Below are 22,743 nucleotides of genomic sequence, written 5' to 3' on the forward strand. Positions count from 1 at the left end.
AGCTTTGACTTTAAATTATTTCTATGATTTTTTTTTTCATATTCATTTTCTAGAGCACATTAAAAAAAAAAAAAAGCAAGGCAACCAAAAAAAAAAAAAATCCTCCTGAAAACCCAGAAGGCTTTGCTCCAGAAATGAACAGGGTCAAGCTAAGCCCATTTGGAAACGCTGAGGACCTAGAATGGATGGAACGGCTTTGGGAAAGAACATCAGCAAACAGAGCGCTTGACCCCAGGTCCATGTGGGGCAGGAGGGGTAGGGACAGTGGGCAGACACCAGGATGTCCCAGATCAGGAGGAGGGGACATCTGACTCCAGACAGTCTCACACCCACAGTCCTCAGGGCTGAGAAGAGGAATGTTTCTGAGGGGGAAGAACGGGCCTTTCCAACAAATAACTCGGGGCATTTGTCATCCACAGGAAAAGAGAGGGAGGGGGCCTCAGAGCCTGGGATCCAGGCGGCAGCACAGAACTGGAAGAATCTGTATGTCCAAGTAGATGGCAAAGTTAACTCAAAATGGACCATAGACTTAGAGGTGAAAACTAAAACCATGAAACCAGCAGAGGTTCTGGAGAAAAGCTGTGGGTTTGGGATAAACATGGATTTTGTGGCCAGAAGCGCCAGAAGCTCCAGAGCATGGTCTGTAAAAGATAGCTTTTGATTTCGATTAAAATCGAGACTTAGCCAGGTGTGATGCACCCTTGTAACTCCTACATTTGGGAGGTTCAAGAATGGGCTGAGCCTTGAGCCTAAGTTCAAGAACCATTGGGTTACACAGGGAGACCCTTAGAAAATCCAACAAAAAGAAGCTGGAAAAATGGCTCAGAGGTTAAGGGCACTGGCTGCTCTTCCAGAGGTCATGAATTCAATTCCCAACAACCACATGGTGGCTCACAACCATCTATAACAAAATCTAGTACCATATTCTGGCCTGCAGGTGCAGGTGTACATACAGACAGAACATTGTATACATAATAAATAAATAAATCTTAGAAGAAAGAAAACCCGACAAAGAAAATAACTTTTGCTCTGTGTAAACTTCCATTAAAACTAAAGCAAAAAGAACCAGATTTGTGGTGCACACCTTTAATCCCAGCACGCAGGAGGCAGAGGCAGGCGGATCTCTGTGAGTTTGAGATAAAGTTGGTTTACTTAGGGAGCTCCAAGACAGCCAGGACTGAGATTTTGTCTAAAAAATTACAACAAAAAAGGCTAAAGCAAAAAGGGAAGATAAGGAAGGAAACAGCAATGATCTAATATATTCATGAATCGAATCTGGTGGAGCCAACGCAATATTAACTTATTTTTGGTTTTTGGTGATTCCTTTTTTATTTTTTAGGTGCATTGGTGTTTGGCCTGCATGTGTGTCTGTGTGCGCATGTCGGATCCCTGGAACTGGAGTTACAGAAAGCTATGAGCTGCCATATGGGTGCTAGGAACTGAACCTGGGTCCTTTGGAAGAACAGCCAGTACTCTTAACTACTGAGCCATCTCTCAAGCTCCTATATTTTAATTTTTTGGGGACCATAGCCAGCCTGAAGCAATAGTTAATGAGGTAACAAGTGAGGATTTTCTAAAACTTGTGACCAATTAAACAAGGTTCAAAAAGATCTATGAACTCCATATAGGTCAAAGAATAAAGCCATAGCCAATAGAACCACAGTGAGACAGTTGAAAGTCAAACATGCCAAGTTACAGTAGACAGGGATAAAGGCTACAGGGGTCAGCACACACACACACACACACACACACACACACACACACGCACACGCACACGCACACACAAAATCCAAGACACCTGGAAGGATTCCAGCTTCTGCACAAACCAAGGGTAATGGGTGGCCTCCTTCCTCCCTCTTCCGAACCAGGCTCTCCCTGGCCCCTGCCCCAGGACAGGACCTTCACATTCTATTCATTGGCCATTCCTGACACCTTACAAGCGAGCAAGTTCCATTTCTTTGAGGTGTCTGGCTGAATAGGGTTGGTCTGGGCTATCTCCAAAGCTGGACTCTCATCTGCCAGAGTTCAGTCTCCCACTCACTGTCATTCAAGGTTCTCCTCGACTGTGCCCTTTCCCAGGCTTGACTTCCCTGGAGACCTCAGCAAGTCTTGCCTCTGGGGCCTTCTCTGTGGCCCCAGACACCTCAGCAGGGATCTTGGACCTTCTGAAACTTTTTGCTACCACTCCACAAACCCCATTGTGCAGAGCTGGGGTTCAGCAGCCCAGGTCTGGGGTCAGCTAGATGTTGTCAGAGTGCTCTCTTGGCAACTGGCTAGGTGTGGGTTCACCCTATAGCTGGCTGGCCCCCACTTCTCCCATCTGAATGGACCCGATACCAGGCTATCCTCACCGCCCGGGGGGACATGACCCTCAGCAGCGCTTGGCCTTAACAGCACAGAGGCCAGCCTCTCGCATTCGCTCAGTGTGCCCATCCAGATGAAGCCTAACGCTTGCTTCTACTCCTGCCTCAGCGGGAACCCAGGCCTGAGGCAGCCACATGGTGGCTTGCAATAAGGCCACTCCTTGGCGTCCCTTGAAACTGGGTAGAGCTGTGAGATGAAGACAGCCCTGCTCACCCCTGCTCCTGCCTCGCTGACTGGAATGTGTCTCTGAGAACCAGATGTCTGTGGACATCCTGAGCCCATGACAGACTCAGGGTGAAGACTAAGCACCATGTTACCAAGGGACCATGTACCTCAGCCTGGCCACCTCCGGAAACTGTGAAAGACATCCAACCTGTCAGGTCACCATAATCCCGAGACAGCTGATCTAATCCTACCCAACAACGGCATGAGAATTTTCGAATAAGACACCCATGTCACAAGCTTGACTCAGGACACTGGCCGTGTACCCTGGGATGACCTTGAGCTTGTCATCCTGCCTCCTGAATTCTGAGACCATAGGCTTGTTCCAATCACATGCTGCTTATGGGAACTAGGGCCTGGACCCTGGGCTTTGTGCATGCTCAGCAAGCACCCTACCCACTGAGCCCAGCCCTGCCTTCCTGCCATCTGCTTCGTGCCTGTCTTTCGCCCCTCCCCCCTCAGCCTTGTCTGTGGCTGAGCCCAGGAGCTCCCGCAGGGAGGGGCCCAGGGAAGACTGTTCCTTGGACCCTGCTGTTCCCCCACCCCCGCCCGGTACATCCACGGAGCTACTGTTAGAGTCAAGGCCAGACCCCACAGGGCAGCCACTGCTGTTTAGGAGGAGTAAGCCTCATGCAGGCACGCGGGGGCTTCCTTTCCGTACCTGGAGCTGCCTCATCGCCAGGGAGCACAGGAAACAGAGAGAACAGGTTAGTGACCAGAAGCAGGCATCACCCCTCACAGGTTTCCCCAGGATGGGGGACCCAAGCCAGAAGGTGGGGTCCTAATCTCTAAGCCCCACCCCTGCCTCTCCTCCCACCGAGTGCCTAAGCCTGCCTGTGGGGTTTACTCAATTCATTAGTTTCCAGAGGTGGGGATGGAGGGTTTCATCGGCGTCCTCCACAAACCAACCATCCAGGTCGCTGGGAACAGTTCAGAGGTTGAGGGGGACTGCCACCATCTCGTCAGGGACCGCCTGGTTATGGTTATGGTGGTCAGCAGTAGAACCAGGAAGGACGGGTGTGGCCTGTCCTGCATGGACATGACCTGTGTGCCTTTGGCCCGCACTTGAGTGATCGTGGCAGCACAGTGGGTGTGGCTAGTGGCAGAATGGGTGTGGCCTGCACTTGTGTAGGCCTGACAGGCAGGTACAGAGGATATGTCCACACTCGAATGGGTGGCTTTGCAGTGGGCGTGGCCTGCACTGGAGCTGCCATGGTTGGCAGTGGGCCTGCTGGGGCTCACCTTCCAGATACTGGCCTCCTTGCCGTATACCACCGCCATGTTGCTGGCCTTGCCATCTTTGATGAGCTGCTTCTCAGTCTCATTGAGCTCCTCAGACACGAAGCCCATGAAGGAATTGTCTGGGGTGTGAGCTACAGCCCAGCCACAGAGGGGAAGAAGGGGTTATCCAACGTCCAAGCAGCAGCCCGGGTCCCCGGACCTCCCTCTCCCGGGAGTCCCTATTGAGCATGTGGGGACAGCACCCATGGGCCTTCTGACCTGGCCTAGAGACTGCGGCAAAGCTCAGAGCAGGGAACCTGCAGGGCCGCCTGGCTCCCCCCTCGTCTTCAGATGGCTTGACTCTGACTTATTCAGTCGGGACTCCCCTCTCTGCTCAGTCCCCTCTCCAGAGCGTTGTCCTCACCCTGGCAAGGCGGTCTCCTCTACCTCGGCTGGTCCCTACACCCCGAGATAAGATCCCCCAGGCTCCCCACCCCCATCACTGCCCCCATGAGCCTCTCTGGGGTCCCTCAGCCTTACATGGGCCCCCACCGGCTGGCTCTCTGTTGAGATGGCACCAGAGAATTAAGACAAAGAGCTCCTAATTCTCTTCCAGAACCCAGCCCAGGCAGGGCAAGGCCTGACTTCCTCTCTGTCCTTCTGGAACAAATCGAGTTTTATCTTTTTAATAATTCATTTATTATTTGCTTGGATCTTCAGAAAAGTATCATCATTACATTGTTGTTAAAAGATTACCCAATACATACAACTTGCCTAACAGATTATGTAACCAAAAGGCCTCTCTCCTTATTCAATTAATGCTTTTTAAATTTTAACTTTAAAAAAAAAAAAAAGTGTTTTTTAAGTCAATGAGGAAATTGCTCCTCATTAACAGCCAGAGGTCCTAAGGTCAGGTGTGGGCGGATCTGCCGTCTTGAGAACTAGTCCCTGTCTCCTCTCTCGTTCCCCTCCCTCGGGCTCAGGCAGCCATCCTGGAAGCTGCTAGAACCTGGAATCAAGTGTCTCCAGAGGCCATTCCCGTGTGGGCAGGCCCCTGGTGAGTGCCGGCTGCCAGCAAGGCATGCTCAGTCTCCTGACCCCAAATCCCTGTCACGCCATTTCCTCCCCACACCTTGGCTCCCTGTTCTAATCCACCAGGGTTTGGCATCCGCACCCACTCCCTGAAGCACCGAGGGGCGTCCTACAGGACATTCCAGTTCACAGCTGCTGCTTCCCCAACTCTCCCCTGTGTAGCTGAGGGTGACCCCAACTTCTCATTCTCCTGCCTCCGCCTAACTGCTGGGATTATAGGCGTGTGCTGCCATGACCTGTTTATGGAGTGCTTGAACCCGGGCTCTTGTGCCTGCTGGGCACACACATTGCCAGCTGAGCCACATGCCCAGCCCCTGACGCCTCCTGTCACAGAGCCTGGGAATGCTCATGGCCCTTGGCTGGATGCGGAGTAGACCCAGGCCACCTCCTCTTGGCTTCAGGGGGTGAGGCTGAGCCCTGTCCCGAGGCCCAGAGCTCTCTCTGTGAGGACAGTTCCACTGTCTCCCAGGCTTGTCTCAACTTTAGACGCACCCCCACTGCAGAAAGGCAGCCAGACCCTCCGGATGGTTAGATGCCTGCATGAGTCTCTCCCTCCCTCCCTCCAGCTGGGCTGGCTACCTCCCGCTTCTGATGGCCTCCCTCTCCTCAGCAGCTGAGGACACATCAGGACTGTCCTGCGCTCCACCAGAAGGGACAGATTTAGCATATAATTAGCTGAATCAGTCATTGTGACTGGACAAGAAAGCATGGTGACCAATTAAAATAACGGGGACAATTAAACAAAGAACTCAAGACAGGTGACGGTTAGGCCAGGAGAGGGAAAGAGAGACAGCCTGAGGTAGACAAGATCCTGTCTCAAAACACTAAAAAGGACAGAATCCTGTTTGAAATAGCTGAGGGGATAGTATAAGCACTGTGAAAAAGCGGAGGCATTTGATTAGGGTTCAGGCAGATTGGTAGGAGTTTGCCACGCCTGTAACTTCACATTCGATAAGCGCTACCGTGGGACGAATCTTAGTTTTCTTATGCAGATTCTTTTAAAATATTTTATAGCATTAATTAATTAATTAACTCTCTCTGTGTGTCTGTCTGTCTCTCTGTCTCTGTCTCTCTGTGTGTGCACTTGTGTGCTAGGGTGCATGTGTGGAGGTCAGATTGTGGGAGCTGGTTCTCTCCTTCCACAGTGTAGGTCCCAGGGATTGAACCCAGGTCATCAGGTTTGGCGGCAAGCTCCCGTACTTGGCAGGTCATCTTGCTAGCCCTTTTGTTTTTTTCCTTTCAAGGCAGGGTTTCTCTGCATAGCCTTGGCTGTCCTGGAACTCACTCTGTAGAACAGGCTAGCCTCGCCTGCCTCCCCATCCGCCCCGACTGCCTCCCCATCCCCCCCACAGTGATTGTTAGGGTCATAGAGAGGCCTTTTTGCCCGTCTTCTGTCCCCCACTGACCTCCACGCCTTTGTCCAGCTGCAGTCAGCCAGTGCGCTCTGCCTGCAAAGCCCATGCCAGGTCCCCCAGGCCTCTCTTACCATCTTCATGTCTGAACCTCCTTTCTAAGTGGATCATCACCCAAGACTCAGATTCTCCCCACCATGCCCCGCCCTCCCCTTTATATCTTTTCCCTCCAGACTTCATTCCCTGTGACACCTTATAGCAAAACCACATTCCCTTCTGGACCTTCCACACCCCAGCAAAGAGTGGTCTCCACAGGGCTGTGTGTCCGCGGGCAGGTCGCAATGCCTCTGCTCCTCACCTAGACCTTGTGGGCTTCAGAAATTGCCCTACCCTCCTGGGAGCTAATGGAGCTGTCGCTCACTGACTGTGGTACCTCATTCTCTGCCCAGCGCAGCCTGAACCCAAGGTGCTGACAGAAATGCCATGAGTTTGATGCCTTGAATGGAGATCTTGTCCTCTGCAAGTCCCTGGGAGCTGTGTGGAACCCACTCTGCTCTTAATTCAGACACAATCCTAACGAGGCGGCTGATCTGGCTTTCTGGCCTATCGCCACAAATTAGATGCTTACGATGCTACTCTGCTCGCAGCAGCAGCAGAAGCTGATGACAATTAAGAGTGACAACTGGGAGCCAGTAAGATGGCTCAGACGGGAGGAGGCACCTGCTGCTGGGCCTGACAACCCGAGTTCGGTCCCAGGAACTCACACAGCAGAAGGAAAGAATGGATTCGTGCAACTTGTCCTCTGACCTCCACACGTTTGTCATAGCATGTATGTGCTCCTCTACCGTGCTCCCCAGATGCACAAATGAGTAAATGAATGTAAAAAAAGATACTTTAAGGGATACCAGATAGACTGTTAAGCAAGAACCACACAGCTGAAATGCCAGCACTTAGCAGGCGAAAGCAGGAGTTCAAAGCCGGACTGGGGTACAGTCTGAGACCCTATTTCAAACATTTAAAAGCAGGGGAGGCTGGGGCTGCTGCCGGCCTAGCAAGCACAGGGTCCCAGAGCCAACCCCAGCACCGGAAGTAAGAGAACAAGATGCAAGTGGCCAACACTCTGTTTCTAAGGAGTTCCACTCCCCCAGGCTCCCATGTTTCCAGAACCTTCAAGCTCCCCTGCTTTCTGCACCCCTTTGGGTAGAAAGTCTTCCATTTTCTTTGCCCCACCCCCTTCCAGTTTATCTGGTTGGTTCCAGAAGCTTCTGGAAGACCACTGGGCCCCCTGCTCTGAGCTATGTGCTTCTGAGAGCTCCCAGCCTTGGGTCATCACCAACCCTGGACACGCCTTCTGCAGTCTCTGCGATGGCACCTTCTCTCTACCCAAGGGGACGGCAGGTGCTTGCCAAGCCCATCCCACTGGCCTGGGAAGAAGGACACTCACCCCTGCGCATGGGGAGACCGCCCCTGCACACACCGGGATACCCCCTTTTCTCCCAGGAGCACTCACGGAACATGGTCATGAACTGCTTGGGGTTGAGGTTCCAGTAACCCCAGTTGGTCCGGTAGCCGTGGAGTGTGGCATACTCCTCGTGGTTGTACGCCGGCTCTGTCCCAAAGGTGTCGATGACTCGGATTCTGCACCTGTCCTCCCCCAGAGGGAACCAGGACTGAGATCAGACCTCTCTGTGTGTCCCTGGACCAGGGGTGGCCCTGTGACAGTGCTGTAGCTAAGTCAGGGAAACACAGTACTTGGCAAGGACTTCAGCCAGACACTGCCTCCCTGTGTGACCACAGGGAGGCCTCCACCCTTTCTGTGCTGGCTCCCTCAGCAGGACTGTCAGTCCAGCCGCCTCAGGGTTGCGTGGCCACTCTTATGCCTGCATTGCCCCTGGCTGGTATCCAGCAGCCAAGCCACTGCCTCACTGGAGGAAGGCTAGGAAGGGAGGTATCTGAAGGGGGTGCTCAACTGGGAAGAACGGTGTCTCTGGGTGGGGTCCTGGAGACTGGGGCTTGGGAGACTGCCCCAAGCCTCCTCTGCAAGGGGCGCCCTCCTAGGTAGGGCTCAAACAAGGTTCTGACTCCATCTTCCCTGCTCCACTGTTATCCCTCTCCCCTGACACTTTAGACTACTCACTTGTAGTCTAAAGCACAGAGCTCCTATTGGATCAGCGAACCTAGAGCCAGGTCACCTCTGAGGCCATGGATCCGGAAACCCTAGCCGTCCATCCTACCCTGAGTGGCTACTGAAGAATGGCACTGACACCTAGACACCCCCACACAAAGCTGCCAGGGCCTAGCATTTCTTCCAGGTGACCCAGAATCTTGCAGGAGTGCTGAGGTCGGCAGGATTCCTGATTTCCCAGGGAGAGGGGGCGGGGCGGCCAACACGGCAATGCTCAGACAGCCCACATTAATAATAAAAGCAATAACAGCAGCCACCACCTTCCTCTAATAAAATCACACTGGGTGTTGATGGCATTAGAGCATGAGGACAAACAGTGGAGCTCTCGGAGCGAAATGGACCCACTGCTGCTGGCTGCAGCACACTTGCGTCACTGAGGGAAGGGGATTGGCCAACTCCAGGCTCCATGCCAGAGGTCTTGACCCCAAAGGGGCTCCTTCCCACTTCCTCCCCACCCTCCCTCACCCCTCCATCAAGGTCACCTCCCCATCCAACCAGGCTTCAGCCCCCATTCTGCAGGCTCCGGAGTGACCTGTTTGGGATGGAAGTGGATTGGAGAGGAAAAGCGAAGGCTGAGGCAGGAGGACGGGGCTGTGCAGTGCTCTACTCTGAGCTAGCTGGCACGGGGGAGGGGAGGCTGTGGTCCCGGGGGTCCCTGGGCCTCTCACCGGTACTTCTTGAAGGACAGCCCCATGTGTTGCTTCATCTGCTGCAGGCCATGATAGTCGGTGTAGATGAGGTCAAAGGGCAGAGGCACGGTGAGTGGGCAGTTCCCCCGGCCTGGCGGCACCCCTAAGTTACTGAGAGAAGAGCCCGTTAGAGTCTGAGCCCCCAAGAAAACCCTCATTCCCAAACAGCCTTGCACCCAAACAGTTCCCCCAGCCAAGGATGGAAAGCAAGGTGGGGGACACTGCCCAAGGGCAGGTTGGTGAGAGCATACTCTCAGAGATGACTCAGTGGGGTAGACGTCTCACTGTACATGGGTGCCTACCCAGGGGCAAGGGGTCCGGAAATCCACCCAGGCTACTTTGCCAAGCAGTGTACCTGGCCTGGGTCACCAGCCGGGAGGAAGGGGATTCCTGTAATTCTCACAGGGCTGAGTTTGCGGAGAGCAGAGCCAAAGTCCTTGGAGTCCCTTAAGAGTTTTCTCAGAGCCAAGGATTCCAAATGTCACAGCAAACTCAGCTCCTGCTGGCCTCTGGGGACCCCCTCCCTTCTCTAGCCAGCCATAGCACTGAGTCCCCTGGGACCCGGGGCCTGCCCATGCCTGGTGCTTCACAAATGCTGGGACAGGGCTTCCCTCCGGTGATCCAGAAACTATGGCTAGGTCAGAAGCCAGTGGCGATCCTCTGTTGTCCAGCAGGAGCCTGCTGTCAGTCATCTTATCTCATTGGAGCCTGAAGAACATGGCCACGGCCCTGTGACTTCTAGGACAACCATCTGCTCAGTGGCTTCCCTGAAGAAGGCTCTAGGCCTCGGCACAGCCACCACAGCCACCAATTCCAGCTCTCTGTAGAACCATCCCCCCTCCACTAAGCCTCTGCGGAACTGGAAGCCCCCTGGCTTCTCCCCTTCATACTCTAGCATTTAGGGAGTCTGCACTGAGCACCAGTGTCAGGTGGGGAATGGGTCACTGCTGCCTATGGCCCTCTCCACCGTCTCCTTACACTGGTCCAGAGAAGAAAACCCGGGGCCAAAACAGCACCGAGGACAGTGATGTGCTATTTGTCACATGCATTAGCCCCTCGGGTCCTTCCATTTAACACACGTTATGTGGGATACTACAGGGTAGCTAGGCCCTGTGCCCCAGGAGACCTGTGTTCCTTGGGTTATGAGAGCCCCTGGAAGAGTGCGTGGCCTGGGGACAAACAGGGGACATGAGCAGACAGAGCAGGCATTGTGTCCAGCTGTTGGGAGCTGACCAGACATTGAGAGCAAGAAGGACTCTGTCCAAACAGGTCAAGGGTGCTGGGAGCCCTTGTCTTTCCTCTCAGCTCCAAGGGGTGCACAGTGGCCTTCCAGGGGGCTGGATGTCCCAGCCTTTGTATCTGCCAGGCCATTGGCTGCCTGCGGGAGCAGGACAAAGCCTCCTTTGGTTGTGCCTCAGATGCTATAGTGCTGGAAGAGGCCCCAAGGCCTCTTGGGAGCCCACACCGCAAGAGAGGTGATGGGTTCCAGCAAGGACAGATTCATTAAGACACGGGGCCATGACTGATCCATTGCCTGGTTGTGTCTCAGGCTCTCTGAAATAATTCAAGCCAGGTGGAAAAGTACCAGCCCAGAGCGCACTGTACTGTTTGTGCCAGCTCAGCACATCCCTGGCCCAGACTGGGGGGAGGGGCAGTGTGCTATCTTCTGGACAAACCACAGCGGCCCCTTTTTGGTGATGTAGATGGCACTTGCCTGGAAGACTGAGAAGAAAAGATGACAGGGTTTGGGTTACGGATTGGTATGGTGGCATCAGAGGTGTCTGTCCCTACAAAGCATGAGGACATGAAGGACTAGCAACCTGCCTTGCCGAACTGTCTGCCAACCATGCGCCAGAAAAGCAAGGGCCTAATGAACTCACCCCTTATCTACTCAGCCTTTAACCTGGCCACACAGCCTCTGCCCTGGCCCTCCCTCCTGCTCCCTGGGCCATTTTCCATGACCCCCAGATGTCACAGAACGCAGGCTTCTAAGGCAAGGAAGGATGCCTCCTGAGCCAAGGGGTGACGGGGAATGGACAGAGAGCCCACGATCTGTGGCACCCTAAAGCAGTTCCCAGCTGTAGACTTCATGAGATATTTGGTGGTCTTTCTCAATGTTGAACCATCACCTGGACTCCGCAGGGCATCTCCGCTGCATCCTTCTGCCCACTCCCAAACTCCTCTAGGAAAGCCAACACCCCCAAAAGACCCGCACTGCTGCTGAGCTCCAGACGCCAGGTGACATGAAGGCCCTTCTCTCGGCCTCACCCTGCTGAGAACCACAGATGAAGGGACCCGAAGACGCCTGCTTTGGCCCTCTCCCGGCAGCTGCCACCATCTGGGTCTGCCAGATGAAGACAGACGTGTCTGGGCTCGGGTACCTGCACCCACGAGATGACAGGCCTCCTCGCATCTTTCCAGTTGCTTCCAGGCAACATGTACCACTCTATCCCTGGATCGTCTTGCTTCGGGTTTGGTTTGGTTGAGACAGGGTCTCACTATGTGGGTAGCCATGGCTAGCCTGAAACTCTCACCAGACTAGCCTTGAATTTGGAGATCCACTTGCCTCTGTCTTCCCAGTGCTAAGTTTAAAGATGTGTGATACCACACCTGACTTCCTAGGTTAGTCTTGACCGTTGTTACCCTGACTGGATTTAGCCTTCCTTCCTTCCTTCCTTCCTTCCTTCCTTCCTTCCTTCCTTCCTTCCTCCCTCCCTCCCTCCCTCCCTCCCTCCCTCCCTCCCTCCCTTCCTTCCTTTCATTTTATTGTTTGTTTTGTTTGTTTTTCCAAGACAGGGTTTCTCTGTGTGGCCTTGGCTGCTTGGAACTTGCTCTGTAGACCAAGCTGGCCTTGAACTCACAGAGATCCACCTGCCTCCTGAGTGCTGGGACTAAAGGCATGAGCCGCCACCACCACCCGGCTGCCAAGAGTCACTTCTTATGGGGGCTGGGACCAGGTCCTCATGCTCCTTCTGTTTCAGCGAGCACGTGGTGATTACTAATCCTAAAGAGCATTCTGTAAGATTTGCCCATTTCTCTAGAAAGGCACAAGTTAGGGCTCCATGTTTTTGTACATCTAACTAGCTGGAGAAGATGTCCAGGGTCCTTGGAGTCAGAAGGCCCCGCAATTCTTTGTCCATTGTTTTGGTCATAGTGATAGCTTTGAGCCAGACCTCCAGCTGCCTGTCCCTTTCATGTCATCTACCAGGAGATGTACCGGATGACAACTGCAAGTCACACTGTCTCAAGTACAAGCTCCTGCAGCTCAGGCCATCTTCAAAATGTCAGGGCTGAGTTCAGGATCTTGCCCAATAATGTCAGGCAGAGGACTGTCCCCAGACATACGAATAAAAAGACAGTGGATGTGGGACCCTGGGAGGATGGTTTTGAGTGTGGAGCTCCGCCCAGCAGAACATGCTAGCCCAGGCTGAAGGCAGCATCTAATGGAGCCGAAGCTTCTGCACGCCACTCTAGCCCCTCAGCCCTTGGACACCAGATACAGCTGGAGAAGCAGAAAGATGGGGAGAAGGAGCCAGGCTGGTCCCCTCGCGCCTTTTCCTGGGAGGAGGAAGTGAGAAGCTGCAGCCTCCTCACCTGAGGGGCCAGGTTTTCTCCTTCTGTTGGTTTGGGGTCAGGGGTGCAGGCAGGAAGGCAGGTAGAGCTTCATTGCTCCCAAAGGCACCTGAGTACCAGGGAGCAGAAAGGTCAGCTGAGGGAGGGGGAGCTGGAAGTCTACGGCCTGTGAAGTCAAGTGCAATTTTATGGTCGATCTTACACCAAAGTGGTTGGCTGGAGCTGCTGCTTTAATTGAAAACAAAAACGAAACAGCAGTCTGGCTGCACAGTCCCAGCCAGAGCACTGTCCTGACTCCTCTCCATCACACTACCAGCTCTTATTCTGTGGATCCTGAGTCTCGGAGCTTCCCAAGGAAAGGTTGCTCCACGGAAGGATGCAGTTTTCAGAAGTGCCAAATCTGGTGGCCGGAGAGATGTTCCCTGGACCGTCTTGGGGAATTTAAACATGCAGAGGGGCTAGTGAGATGGCTGATCCGGTAAAGACCCTTGTCAAAGCTGACATCCTGAGTTTGACACACACACACACACACACACACACACACACACACACACATCGCTGGTTCCTAGGGGAAGGAGGAACAGACCTACAGTATGGTGGGGACAGTTGCAATTTTACAAGAAGAGACCTGAAAATGGCTGAGCGTGACAGCTGCATCCTAAACTGAATGTACTTGTAGCCACCAGACTGCACCCTGTAAAATGGTTAAGACAACACATTTCATGTGATGTGCATTTTATAATAATTAAAACAGCTATCCCCTCCATATGCCGGGTTCCCAGCATTCTGCCTCCCAGAGGCACCGGGGTCCCATCCTGCCTGGGAGTCCCAGCTGGCTGCAGATGGCACAGGGCAAGAAGCAGCTCCCTCACTTTCTGCTAAAAGGTCAGCGTAGGACGGGGCAGAGTAGGAAGCAGGATGAGGGGTTCTGGTACAATGCAAACCTTCTGTGGACACGGGCGGCCGGGTGCCCTTGGGCAAGACCCTGCCTCCCCCTGCTGCTCGCCTCTGCTTCTGTACCGCGTTGCTCAAATGCATTTCCACTGTCTCCTAAACTCAAACTCCCCCACTTTGCTTCTCTCTGTGCCTTTGGTCCACAGCTAGAAAAAAATCTCCAGATACTGCTCACACAGAATGAGAGGAACTACTCTCATTCTCTCATTCTCTCTCTCTCTCTCTCTCCTGCTCCTTTTCCTCCTCCTCTTTTTCCCTCCCTCTCTTCCTCCCTCCCTCTTTCCCTTCCTCCCTCTGTCTCTTTCCCTCCCCATCTCTCTCTCTCTCTCTCTCTCTCTCTCTCTCTCTCTCTCTGTGTGTGTGTGTGTGTGTGTGTGTAGGGGGGACCTAATTAAAAAGATTCTCTACAAAGTGCTCAAGTACTAAAGGACACCCAGGATCCTCGGCTTCCTCAGTTGTGTCACACTGCTGCCTTGAACGTTGTTTCTCCTGGGGGCTGCACCCATCCCCTTTCCATCACTGGCACTGCCCCGCACTCTCCCATAACTACTGCAGGCTGTTGTCCATATCCATCAGGTGGCATAAAGAAGGAACCCAGAGACCTACCTGTGCATCTATCGGACTACAGAGGAAGCAGGGAAATTGCTAATAGGGAATTACAGTCTCCTGCCAGCAGGGCCCACTGTCCTTTACAGGACTTTTCATGCCATCCCAGAGAGATGATCCTCAGTTTCTGCTTCCAGGAAGGGCAGGCTTCCTTGGATACCCTCCCCAACCTAGCATGCACAGGTGCGGTTAAGGGGTCCTGAACCGAAGCCAAGGTGAACTACTGGGTTCCCACAGGACAAGTGGCTCAGAGGAAAGGGAGCAGAGAGACAGGTTCAGAGGTATCCAGCAGCCCCTTAGCCTCTGTGGCCATGGACCAAGGGATGCAAAAGGGAAACTGAGGAAGCAGCATCTCTCAGTACGGGGCAGACACGGCAGGTGGGTTGTCTAAGGCTAACACCTTCCTCCCCAGTGTTCTTTGCTAGTAAGCAAGCTGAAGGCTAAGAATAGGACCGTGGCTCTCCCAGGAGAGCCCGGAAACCACATGCTCACCCCTGCAGCTACCAAGCTGCTGTTGCTCTGGAAGAAGCTAGGAGCGGCAGGTTTATATAACCCGGCTGTGCTGATGCTAGGCACGATCTCAGATTCTCTTACCCACACCATGTTGCCAAGGACCAGGACAGACTGTCTCAGCAGCCCTCGTGGTCATTAGCCCCAAGGGTGACCCATTTAAGCTCTTGGTGTCCACTCTGGCTCCTAGGGGCTTTCCCTCAGGTGGGGTCTGGCACTGGGATTCCCTGCCCCCCCCCCACACACACAGGGCTTCTCTGTGTAACAGCCCTGGCTGTCCTGGACTCAGTTTGTAGACCAGGCTGGCCTTGAACTCACAGAGATTTGTCTGCCTCTGACGCCTGCATGCTGGGATTAAAGGCTGGATTTTTTTTTCTCTTTTGAAACTCTCAGATGAGCACCATGCCCCTGCGCAGCCCCACACAGCCTTGCTGAGGATCAGTCCGTTTGGAGGCCTTGGGAGACACAGGATGGCGGGGCTCTGCTTCCAACCCCAAAACAAGGCTCCCCACAGGAGATTCGGGCTGACAGAAGCCTTCTCTGATTTTTTTCAAGGGGCGCCTCATGCCTGGTGAAGAGTGGAGGGAAGCACAGCCCGGCTCCAGGGAAACTTCCTACTACCTTCTAAGCTGAGTAGTTGGGGATTTGCTAGCGGTTAGCCTGGCCCTCCAGTACTTCCGCCTGCACCAGAAGGCCAGCCCTGCCCTTCCGAGAGGACCAGTATACACACCTGCACCTTTTTGTGGGAAACTCTCCTGTTTCCCATCCCCCACTCCTGCCACCACCCCAACAGAGCTACCTCCGTCCTGCATGTGGTGGGGCCCACAAGGCATGGGCCTCCATATGAGAGCCCCCAGGCTCTGAACACCATGGCAGGGGAGGGAGATGGCACCGGATGCTTCTGGCCTCCTGGAAAGGCCGAGTGGCTCTGGCTAGTAGGGCCCAGTAGCCAAATGTTGGAGTCAAAGCTTGGGCAGCTGTCATGGGGGATGTCCACCCAGGATCCCCAGGCAGAAAGAGCGGGCAGCAACAGTCAGGGACCCTCCAGGGTCAGGATGGGGAGAGATTAACAGGCGTCAAGAGCCTCAGCAATGAGGCGGGGAAGAGAGCTTTGAAGTGACAGGTCAGTCAGTGTCATCAGAGCTGGCTGATACCCCTGGGGGCGGGGCACTGTGTAAGGAACTGGCCAGTCCAAGCAGGCGCATCCCTTCCTTTTCCTGATCCGTGTTCTTATGCATTAGAAAATATCTGAAGCGCCCAGAAAGTTAAGGAAAATAAAATAACGAGTTCATAAAGGCTGCACCTCCACCCAGCCTGGCTCTGACCTCTCACCGACCACATCTGACCTAATTATTTTACGGGATGACATACTGTGAGTGTGGTGACAGACCGCCAGGAGAGTCTTCTCCGTCCTCCTCACATCGCCCAACCCTCCTCCCACCTCCCACAAACCTTCTCCCAGCCTGTCTCAAAACAAAGCAGAATTCACCCCAGGTAACCCTCAGTTCCCTGGTCCCCAGCCCTGGACTGCCTGCACACACCGCTCCCAAAACTAAACTCCCTGCCTTTTCCTTCCGGGTAGCCTTGGGATGTCTCCCGGGGTGACTGTTCAGCCCTGGGTCTTGAACATCCCCCTCTGTGGGCTCCTTTATGACAGCATTTCCATACGATGAAACTTCTCCCACCTTGCAAAATGAGCCAGCCGGCCTTCTGACAGAGCCGGCCTGTCTCTCCAGAAGATGGGCGTCCTAGCCTCAGTTCCTGGGGTCATGATGGTGCTTGGAAGAGGGGGGTCTTAGCAGATGGAATCAGTGTTGAGATGGGGTTGCTCGGCAGAACCCTGATCCCTAGTGCTCCTAGTGCAGGAGGGAAGGTGCACACAGAGACACACTCTGAGGAAAGATGATGAGGAGACCAAGAAGTAGGTCACTGCCAGCCAGGAACACTGAGGCCTCCAGAGCACGCCTGCGCTGGCCAGCGCAGAGGACCTAAGCTCCGCTAAGCTCTGACCTCAGACCGCAAGCTCCAGAAGCACAGGCAATGCTTCCCCGTTATCTGCGGCCCCAGACTGTGGCATGTTGACTAATCACTCCCTCCTTCATTCGGCTCCCACCCTGGCACTGCCTGCTCCCTCTTTAATCCCTGTCAGAGCCAAACTCAAGGAGGAGGCCACCCAGTCAGTCACTGTTACCCAAGCTGTCTTCTCATTCTACGGTCTTGGTGCTCACAACTCAACCACAATGTTTCACTTTACAGTTGACCATGACACCCATGTCACCAAATTCCTTGTACACCTTTCCATCTCCTTCTCACTTGACTTTTATTTGGTATATGTACTGAGTAGTTTTATGTCAACTTGACCCAGCTAAAGTCATCTGAGAGGAGGGTGCCTCAATTAAGAAAATGCCTCCGTGCTGGGGATGGGCGTGGTGGTGGCGCACGCCTTTAATCCCAGCACTCGGGAGGCAGAGGCATGTGAATTTCTGAGTTTGAGGCCATGGTCTACAGAGTGAGTTCTAGGACAGCTAGGGCTACACAGAAAAACCCTGTCTTGAGAAAGAGAGAAAGAAAGAGAGAGAGAGAGAGAGAGAGAGGGAGGGAGAGAAAGAGAGAGAGAGAGAAAGAGAGAGAGAGAGAGAGAGAGAGAGAGAGAGAGAGAGAGAGAGAGAAAGAAAGAAAGAAAGAAAGAAAGAAAGAAAGAAAGAAAGAAAGAAGAAAGAAAGCCTCTACAAGATCTGGCTGTAGGCAAGCCTGTAGAGCATGCTCTTGATTAGTGATGGATGGGGGAGGGCCATCCCTGGACTGGTGGTTCTGCGTTCTCTAAGAAAGCAGGTTGAGCAGGCCATGTGAACAAGCCAGTAAGCAGCACCCCTCCATGGCCTCTGTATCAGTCCCTGCCTCCAGGATCCTGCCCTGTTTGAGTTCCTGTCCTGACTTCCCTCAGTGATGGACAGCAATGTGGAAGTTTAAGCTAAATAAACTCTTCTTCATAAGTTGCTTTGGTCGGGTGTTTCGTCACAGCAATAGTAACCCTGACTAAGACAGTGTTTTCTTTTCCTTGACTGTCTTTCAACAAGGTGTTGGTATATAGCATGGGCTGGCCTAAATTATCTATCCTCCTGCCTCAGCCCTCAAGTATTGGGTTTAGAGGTGTACACCCCCACATGTTTTATTCACTTTTTAAAAAATTTTATTCACTTTACAACCTGATTGTAGGCCTCTCCTTCATCTCCTCCTGGTCCCACCGTCCCTCCCTCTTCCCCCCTCCTCCTCCCCTAGTCCTCAGAAAGGGGGGGGCTCTCCTTCCCTACCAACTGATCCCTAGCCTATCAAATCTCATCAGACTTCCCTCATCCTCTTCCTCTGTGGCCTGGCAAGACCGCCCTGCCAGGGGAAGTGATTGAAGAGCAGGCAACAGAGCTAATGACAGAGACAGCCGCTGCTCCCCTTACTAGGGAAGCCCTATGGAGACTGAGCTGCCTATCAGCTACATCTGAGCAGGGGGTCTAGGACCTCTCCATGCATGGTCCTCGGTTGGTGCATCAGTCTCTGCAGGACCTCCTGGGCCCAGATTTGTTGGCTATGTTGGTCTTCTGTGGAGCTTCTGTGCTTTCTGTGTCCTTCTATTCCCCCCCCCCCCACATTCTTCCATAAAACTCCCTGCATTCTGCCCAAAGTTTGGCTGTGAGTCTCAGTACCTGCTTCCATCCCCTGCTGGGTGGAGTCTTTCAGAGGACATCTATGGTAGGCTCCCATTCTATTCCTTCTCTTCAACAGCTTCCAGGGTCTATTCTATTTGCCCTTCTAAATGAGAATTAAGCATCCTCCCTAGGGTCTTCCTTGTTACTTAGCTTCTTTAGATCTGTGAATTGTAGTATGGTTATCCTGTATTATATGGCTAATATCTGCTTATAAGTGAGTGTATACCATGTGTGTCTTTCTGGGTCTGGGTTCCATAACTCAGGGTGATCTTTTCCAGATCCATCCATTTGCCTGCAAATTTCATGATGTTCTTATTTTTAATAGCTGTGTAGTATTCCACTGTGTAGCTGTACCACAGTTTCTTTATCCATTCTTCCATCGAGGGACATCAGGGTTGTTTCCAGTTTTGGGCTATTACAAATAAAGCTGCTATGAACATGGTTGAGGAAATGTCCTTACTGTATGGTGGAGCATCTTTTGGGTATATGCCCAGGAGAGGCATAGCTGTTCCCAATTTTCTGAGAAAGTGCCAGATTGATTTACAAAGTGGTTGTACAAGTCTGCACTCCCACCAGCAATGGAGGTGGGTTCCCCTTCCTCCACATCCTCTCCAGCATGTGCTGTCACTTGAGGTTTTTTTTTTTTAATTTTAGCCATTCTCATAGGTGTGATCTGATTTTTTAAAATATTTATTTATTTATTATTATTTATGCAGCATTCTGTAGTGCATGTGCGCCTACAGGCCAGAAGAGGGCGCCAGATCTCATTATAGACGGTTGTGAGCCACCATGTGGGTGCTGGGAATTGAGCTCAGGACCTCTGGAAGAGCAGACAGTGCTCTTAACCTGAGCCACTTCTCCAGCCCAGTGATCTGATTTTTTACTGGCTGTTTGTACACTGTGTGTGTTACACACACACACACACACACACACACACACACACACACACGCTTATATGCAGGTCCTAGTGCCTGTGTATGTACATGTGGAGGCCAGAAGAGGGCATTGGTGTCATGTTCTATCATGCTGCCTTATTCCCTTGAGAGTCTCCCACTGAACCTGGAGTGAGGCTGGCGGCCAGCAAGCCCCGGTGGCCCTCCTGCCTCCACCCCCCGTAGCACTGGAGTGAAAGGCAGGAGTGTGGCTATGCCTGGCTTTTTACCTGGGTGCCATCTGCTGAGACACAGCAAGTGTGCTAACTCTGCTCCTTTTTTTTTTTTTCCTACAAAGTCACTAATGCCATTCTAGAGACCTATCTAACCCTGATTGCCCTGAAGACTCTACCTCCTAATGCCACTCACAGGACTGTGGTGAGTCTCCTGCACCTGAATTCCCGGGACACCCTCCATCTTAGTCTCATTTCTGTTTCTGTGATAAAATACCCTGACAAAAGCACCTTGGGGGATAGAGGGTTCATAAGGCTTGTAGTTCCAGGTCACCGTTGATCACTGTGGGAAGCTGAGGCAGGAAGCAGTCAGTCATCACATCTACGGTGAGGAGCAGAGAGCAAACCACGCATGCATGCTGGTGCTCACCTGCTTCCATGCAGTGTGCGATCCCCTGCCTGGGGAATGATGCTGCCCACAGTGGGAGGGTCTTCCCGCCTTAACTGACATAATCAAGACGATTTCTCACAGCTATGTCTACAGGCTAACCTCATCTAGAGAATCCCTTCCCGGGAGATTCAAGACCATGTCAAGTTGACAAGCCACAGCACCCCTAAGAGAAGGCAGCAGCTCCACCCACTCACTGTTGCCAATTGCCCAGCTCTGGTTCTGTCTCTTGAGAAACAGTTGGGCCACGTTCCACTGGGTCAGGACAGTCTGAGACAGTCATAGCCAGATCTGCCCAGGTTCAACCCCCAGAACCTGTCACACTTGGTGCTATGGCTTAATAGGAAGTGTCTCCCACAGACTCTCCCATAGGCTTGGTCCTTGCTGGTGGTAGAATGTTTAGGAGGTAGAGCCTGGTTGGAGGAAGTAGGTAATTGGCAATATGCCTTGAAGGGTGTCTTGTTCCCCTCCCTTCCTGCCGGTCTTCTATGTATGTGTATGCATTTTTTCACACATGTGTGGGTAAGCATGTGGAAGTCAGAAGTTAATGTCTCCCTTCACTACCTTCTACTTTATTATTTTGTTTTATTTTATTTTTGTTTTTCAAGACAGGGTTTGCCTGTGTGTGTGTGTGTGTGTGTGCGCACATATGTGAACGTGCATGTGGAGGCCAAAGGTCACTTAAGTGCCATCCATCTACTTCATTGTTTTTAATAAACATTTTTTCTTCTGTCTCTGAGCCACAATTTTTGCTATTTTATTTATTTTGAAAAAATACCCCTATGAAATTTTATTTATTTATTTGTTTGCTTCATTGGTTTGATTTGTTTTTTGTTTGGTTTGGCTGATTTTTTTGTTTGTTTGTTTGGTTGGTTGGTTTTTGTTCGTTTGTTTGTTTTGTTTTTTGAGACATGGTCTCACTATGTAGCGCTGGCTGTCCTGAAACTCATTGTGTAGATCAGGCTGGCCTCGAACTCAGAACCCTGAGCTCGAACTCTATCTGCCTCTACCACCCAGAGTGCTGTGACTAAAGGTGTGTGCCACAATGCTCGGCATACTCTCCGCTTTATTTATGGAAGTAGAGCTTCTCCTTGAAGCTGGAGCTCATCGAAACAGCTGGCCTAGCTGGCCAGCTTGTCCTCGGGACAAGCTTCACCACTTGAGCACTGGGTTTCCAGACAAGCTCCCTGACTCTGGGCTCCGGGGACTATGGTCCTCACACTGTCACTGCAAGCATCTCCCTGGCTGAGCCATCTCCCCAACCCTTTCCTGTCCTGCTTCCTGCTCCCTGTGGGCTCCCGCCCGCCACCATGCTGCTCTGTATCGCCTCACAGCCCAGCCATGGCTAGGCACTGCCACAATGCCCTTTCTGCCTCACCTCACACTCAAAGCAACCGATCCAGGGAAGCTTGGACCGAATCCTCACACATCATGAGCTAAAAATAAACCACCCTGTCTTTTAAAGTGTTATTCTCCAGTATTTGTCACATTAGAGAGAAGTCTGACTGGCACAGCTGGCCAACCAAGCACACAAGATGAACAAGAGGTGTCCCTGCTTCCGACGATCCCGGGGGACGCTTGAGCAAACGCCCCTGGGTTGGAGTCCGACTCCCTGCCTGGCTGCACACTGACAGCCGCGGGTGCCCCCTCCTCTGCTTCCTTGTCTAAACACCCCCTCTTCCACCACTTACCGGTTAAGTCAACTAATTTTCTACTAAACCCAATTTCACTCATGGATGGAGGAAGAGCCCCACCGTTTTTCCTCACGCCATGTACTGTTAATGCTTGAAATTATGCAAATAAAATTGATGAGCACCGCCGCTTCTCCACAGGCAGGAAGGGCAAGGCTTCCCTTTCCCACAGCCACTGCGGAGAGACCGGCTCAGGATGCATCAGGGTCAGGGGCCTGGGCTTCGTATCTCCCTTCCTGTGCGCACGCTGACGGAGCGGGGAGTGGGTGCCTGACACCACCCCGCCGCACACTTATCACAGGGCATTGTTCTCGCACGCCACCTTCCTCCTCTAGAAATCTCCTGATGCACCAGAGCCAAATGTGGATTCCGCACACTGCCCCAGACATCCCTCCAGTGAGCCGGTTAATTAAAACGCCAAAACACAGGAAAGAGAGAAGAGCTGGCTCATCCATCCAGACTTCCTGTTAGTCAGCGACGAGACACCTGGCAGGGACGTCTGTGAATGAGCTACAACCAGGGTGCAAGCCGTGTCTTTGTCCCGACGCCCGCCCCACACAGGGCCTGTTGCAGCCAAGGGCGCCTTCAGAACGCAATGGCCTTCAGCTCCCCTTCACCTGTTGCTGCTGCAGGGCGAAGGGGGTGACCACGCCTCCCCCCCCCCACGGTTTCTGCCCATCCCAGCTGATTGTGCTGTTGCAGGTCGCCTGGAACAGGTGCCCCCTCCCCCGACAGTGTTCACACGCTGCACACTACCCACAGCCCACACCCCCTTCATGCCAGTTCCTCAGCGTGTAGCCCATCTGGAGACAGTGTCTTTACACAGAATACAAAGTGGGGGCTGGAGAGGCAGCCAGCGGTTAAGAGCATTGGCTGTTCTTACAGAGAGCTCATGCTCAGTTCACAGCACCTGCACGGCCCTTCAGTAACTCCAGTTCCAAGGAATCCAATGCCCGCTTCTGGCTTCCATGGGCACCAGGCACAGATGTATGGCACAGATGTACACGCAGACAAAATACCCATACACATT

General features: G+C 52.9%; 1 protein-coding gene across 1 annotated transcript in view; it reads right to left on the reverse strand.

Annotated features, from left to right (window-relative positions):
• Window positions 1-22,743, reverse strand: part of Mgat5b (alpha-1,6-mannosylglycoprotein 6-beta-N-acetylglucosaminyltransferase B) — a 66,024-nt gene that overhangs the window by 11,615 nt on the left and 31,666 nt on the right. The window contains exons 9-11 of the mRNA XM_060386324.1: window positions 9,105-9,236; window positions 7,762-7,895; window positions 3,829-3,959 (exon numbers count right to left, since the gene is read on the reverse strand). Coding sequence (XP_060242307.1) covers window positions 3,829-3,959; window positions 7,762-7,895; window positions 9,105-9,236 — 397 coding nt within the window. The remainder of the gene's footprint in view (window positions 1-3,828; window positions 3,960-7,761; window positions 7,896-9,104; window positions 9,237-22,743) is intronic.

This window comes from Meriones unguiculatus, chromosome 7 (genome assembly GCF_030254825.1).
Source record: "Meriones unguiculatus strain TT.TT164.6M chromosome 7, Bangor_MerUng_6.1, whole genome shotgun sequence".
Classification (NCBI taxonomy): domain Eukaryota; kingdom Metazoa; phylum Chordata; class Mammalia; order Rodentia; family Muridae; genus Meriones; species Meriones unguiculatus.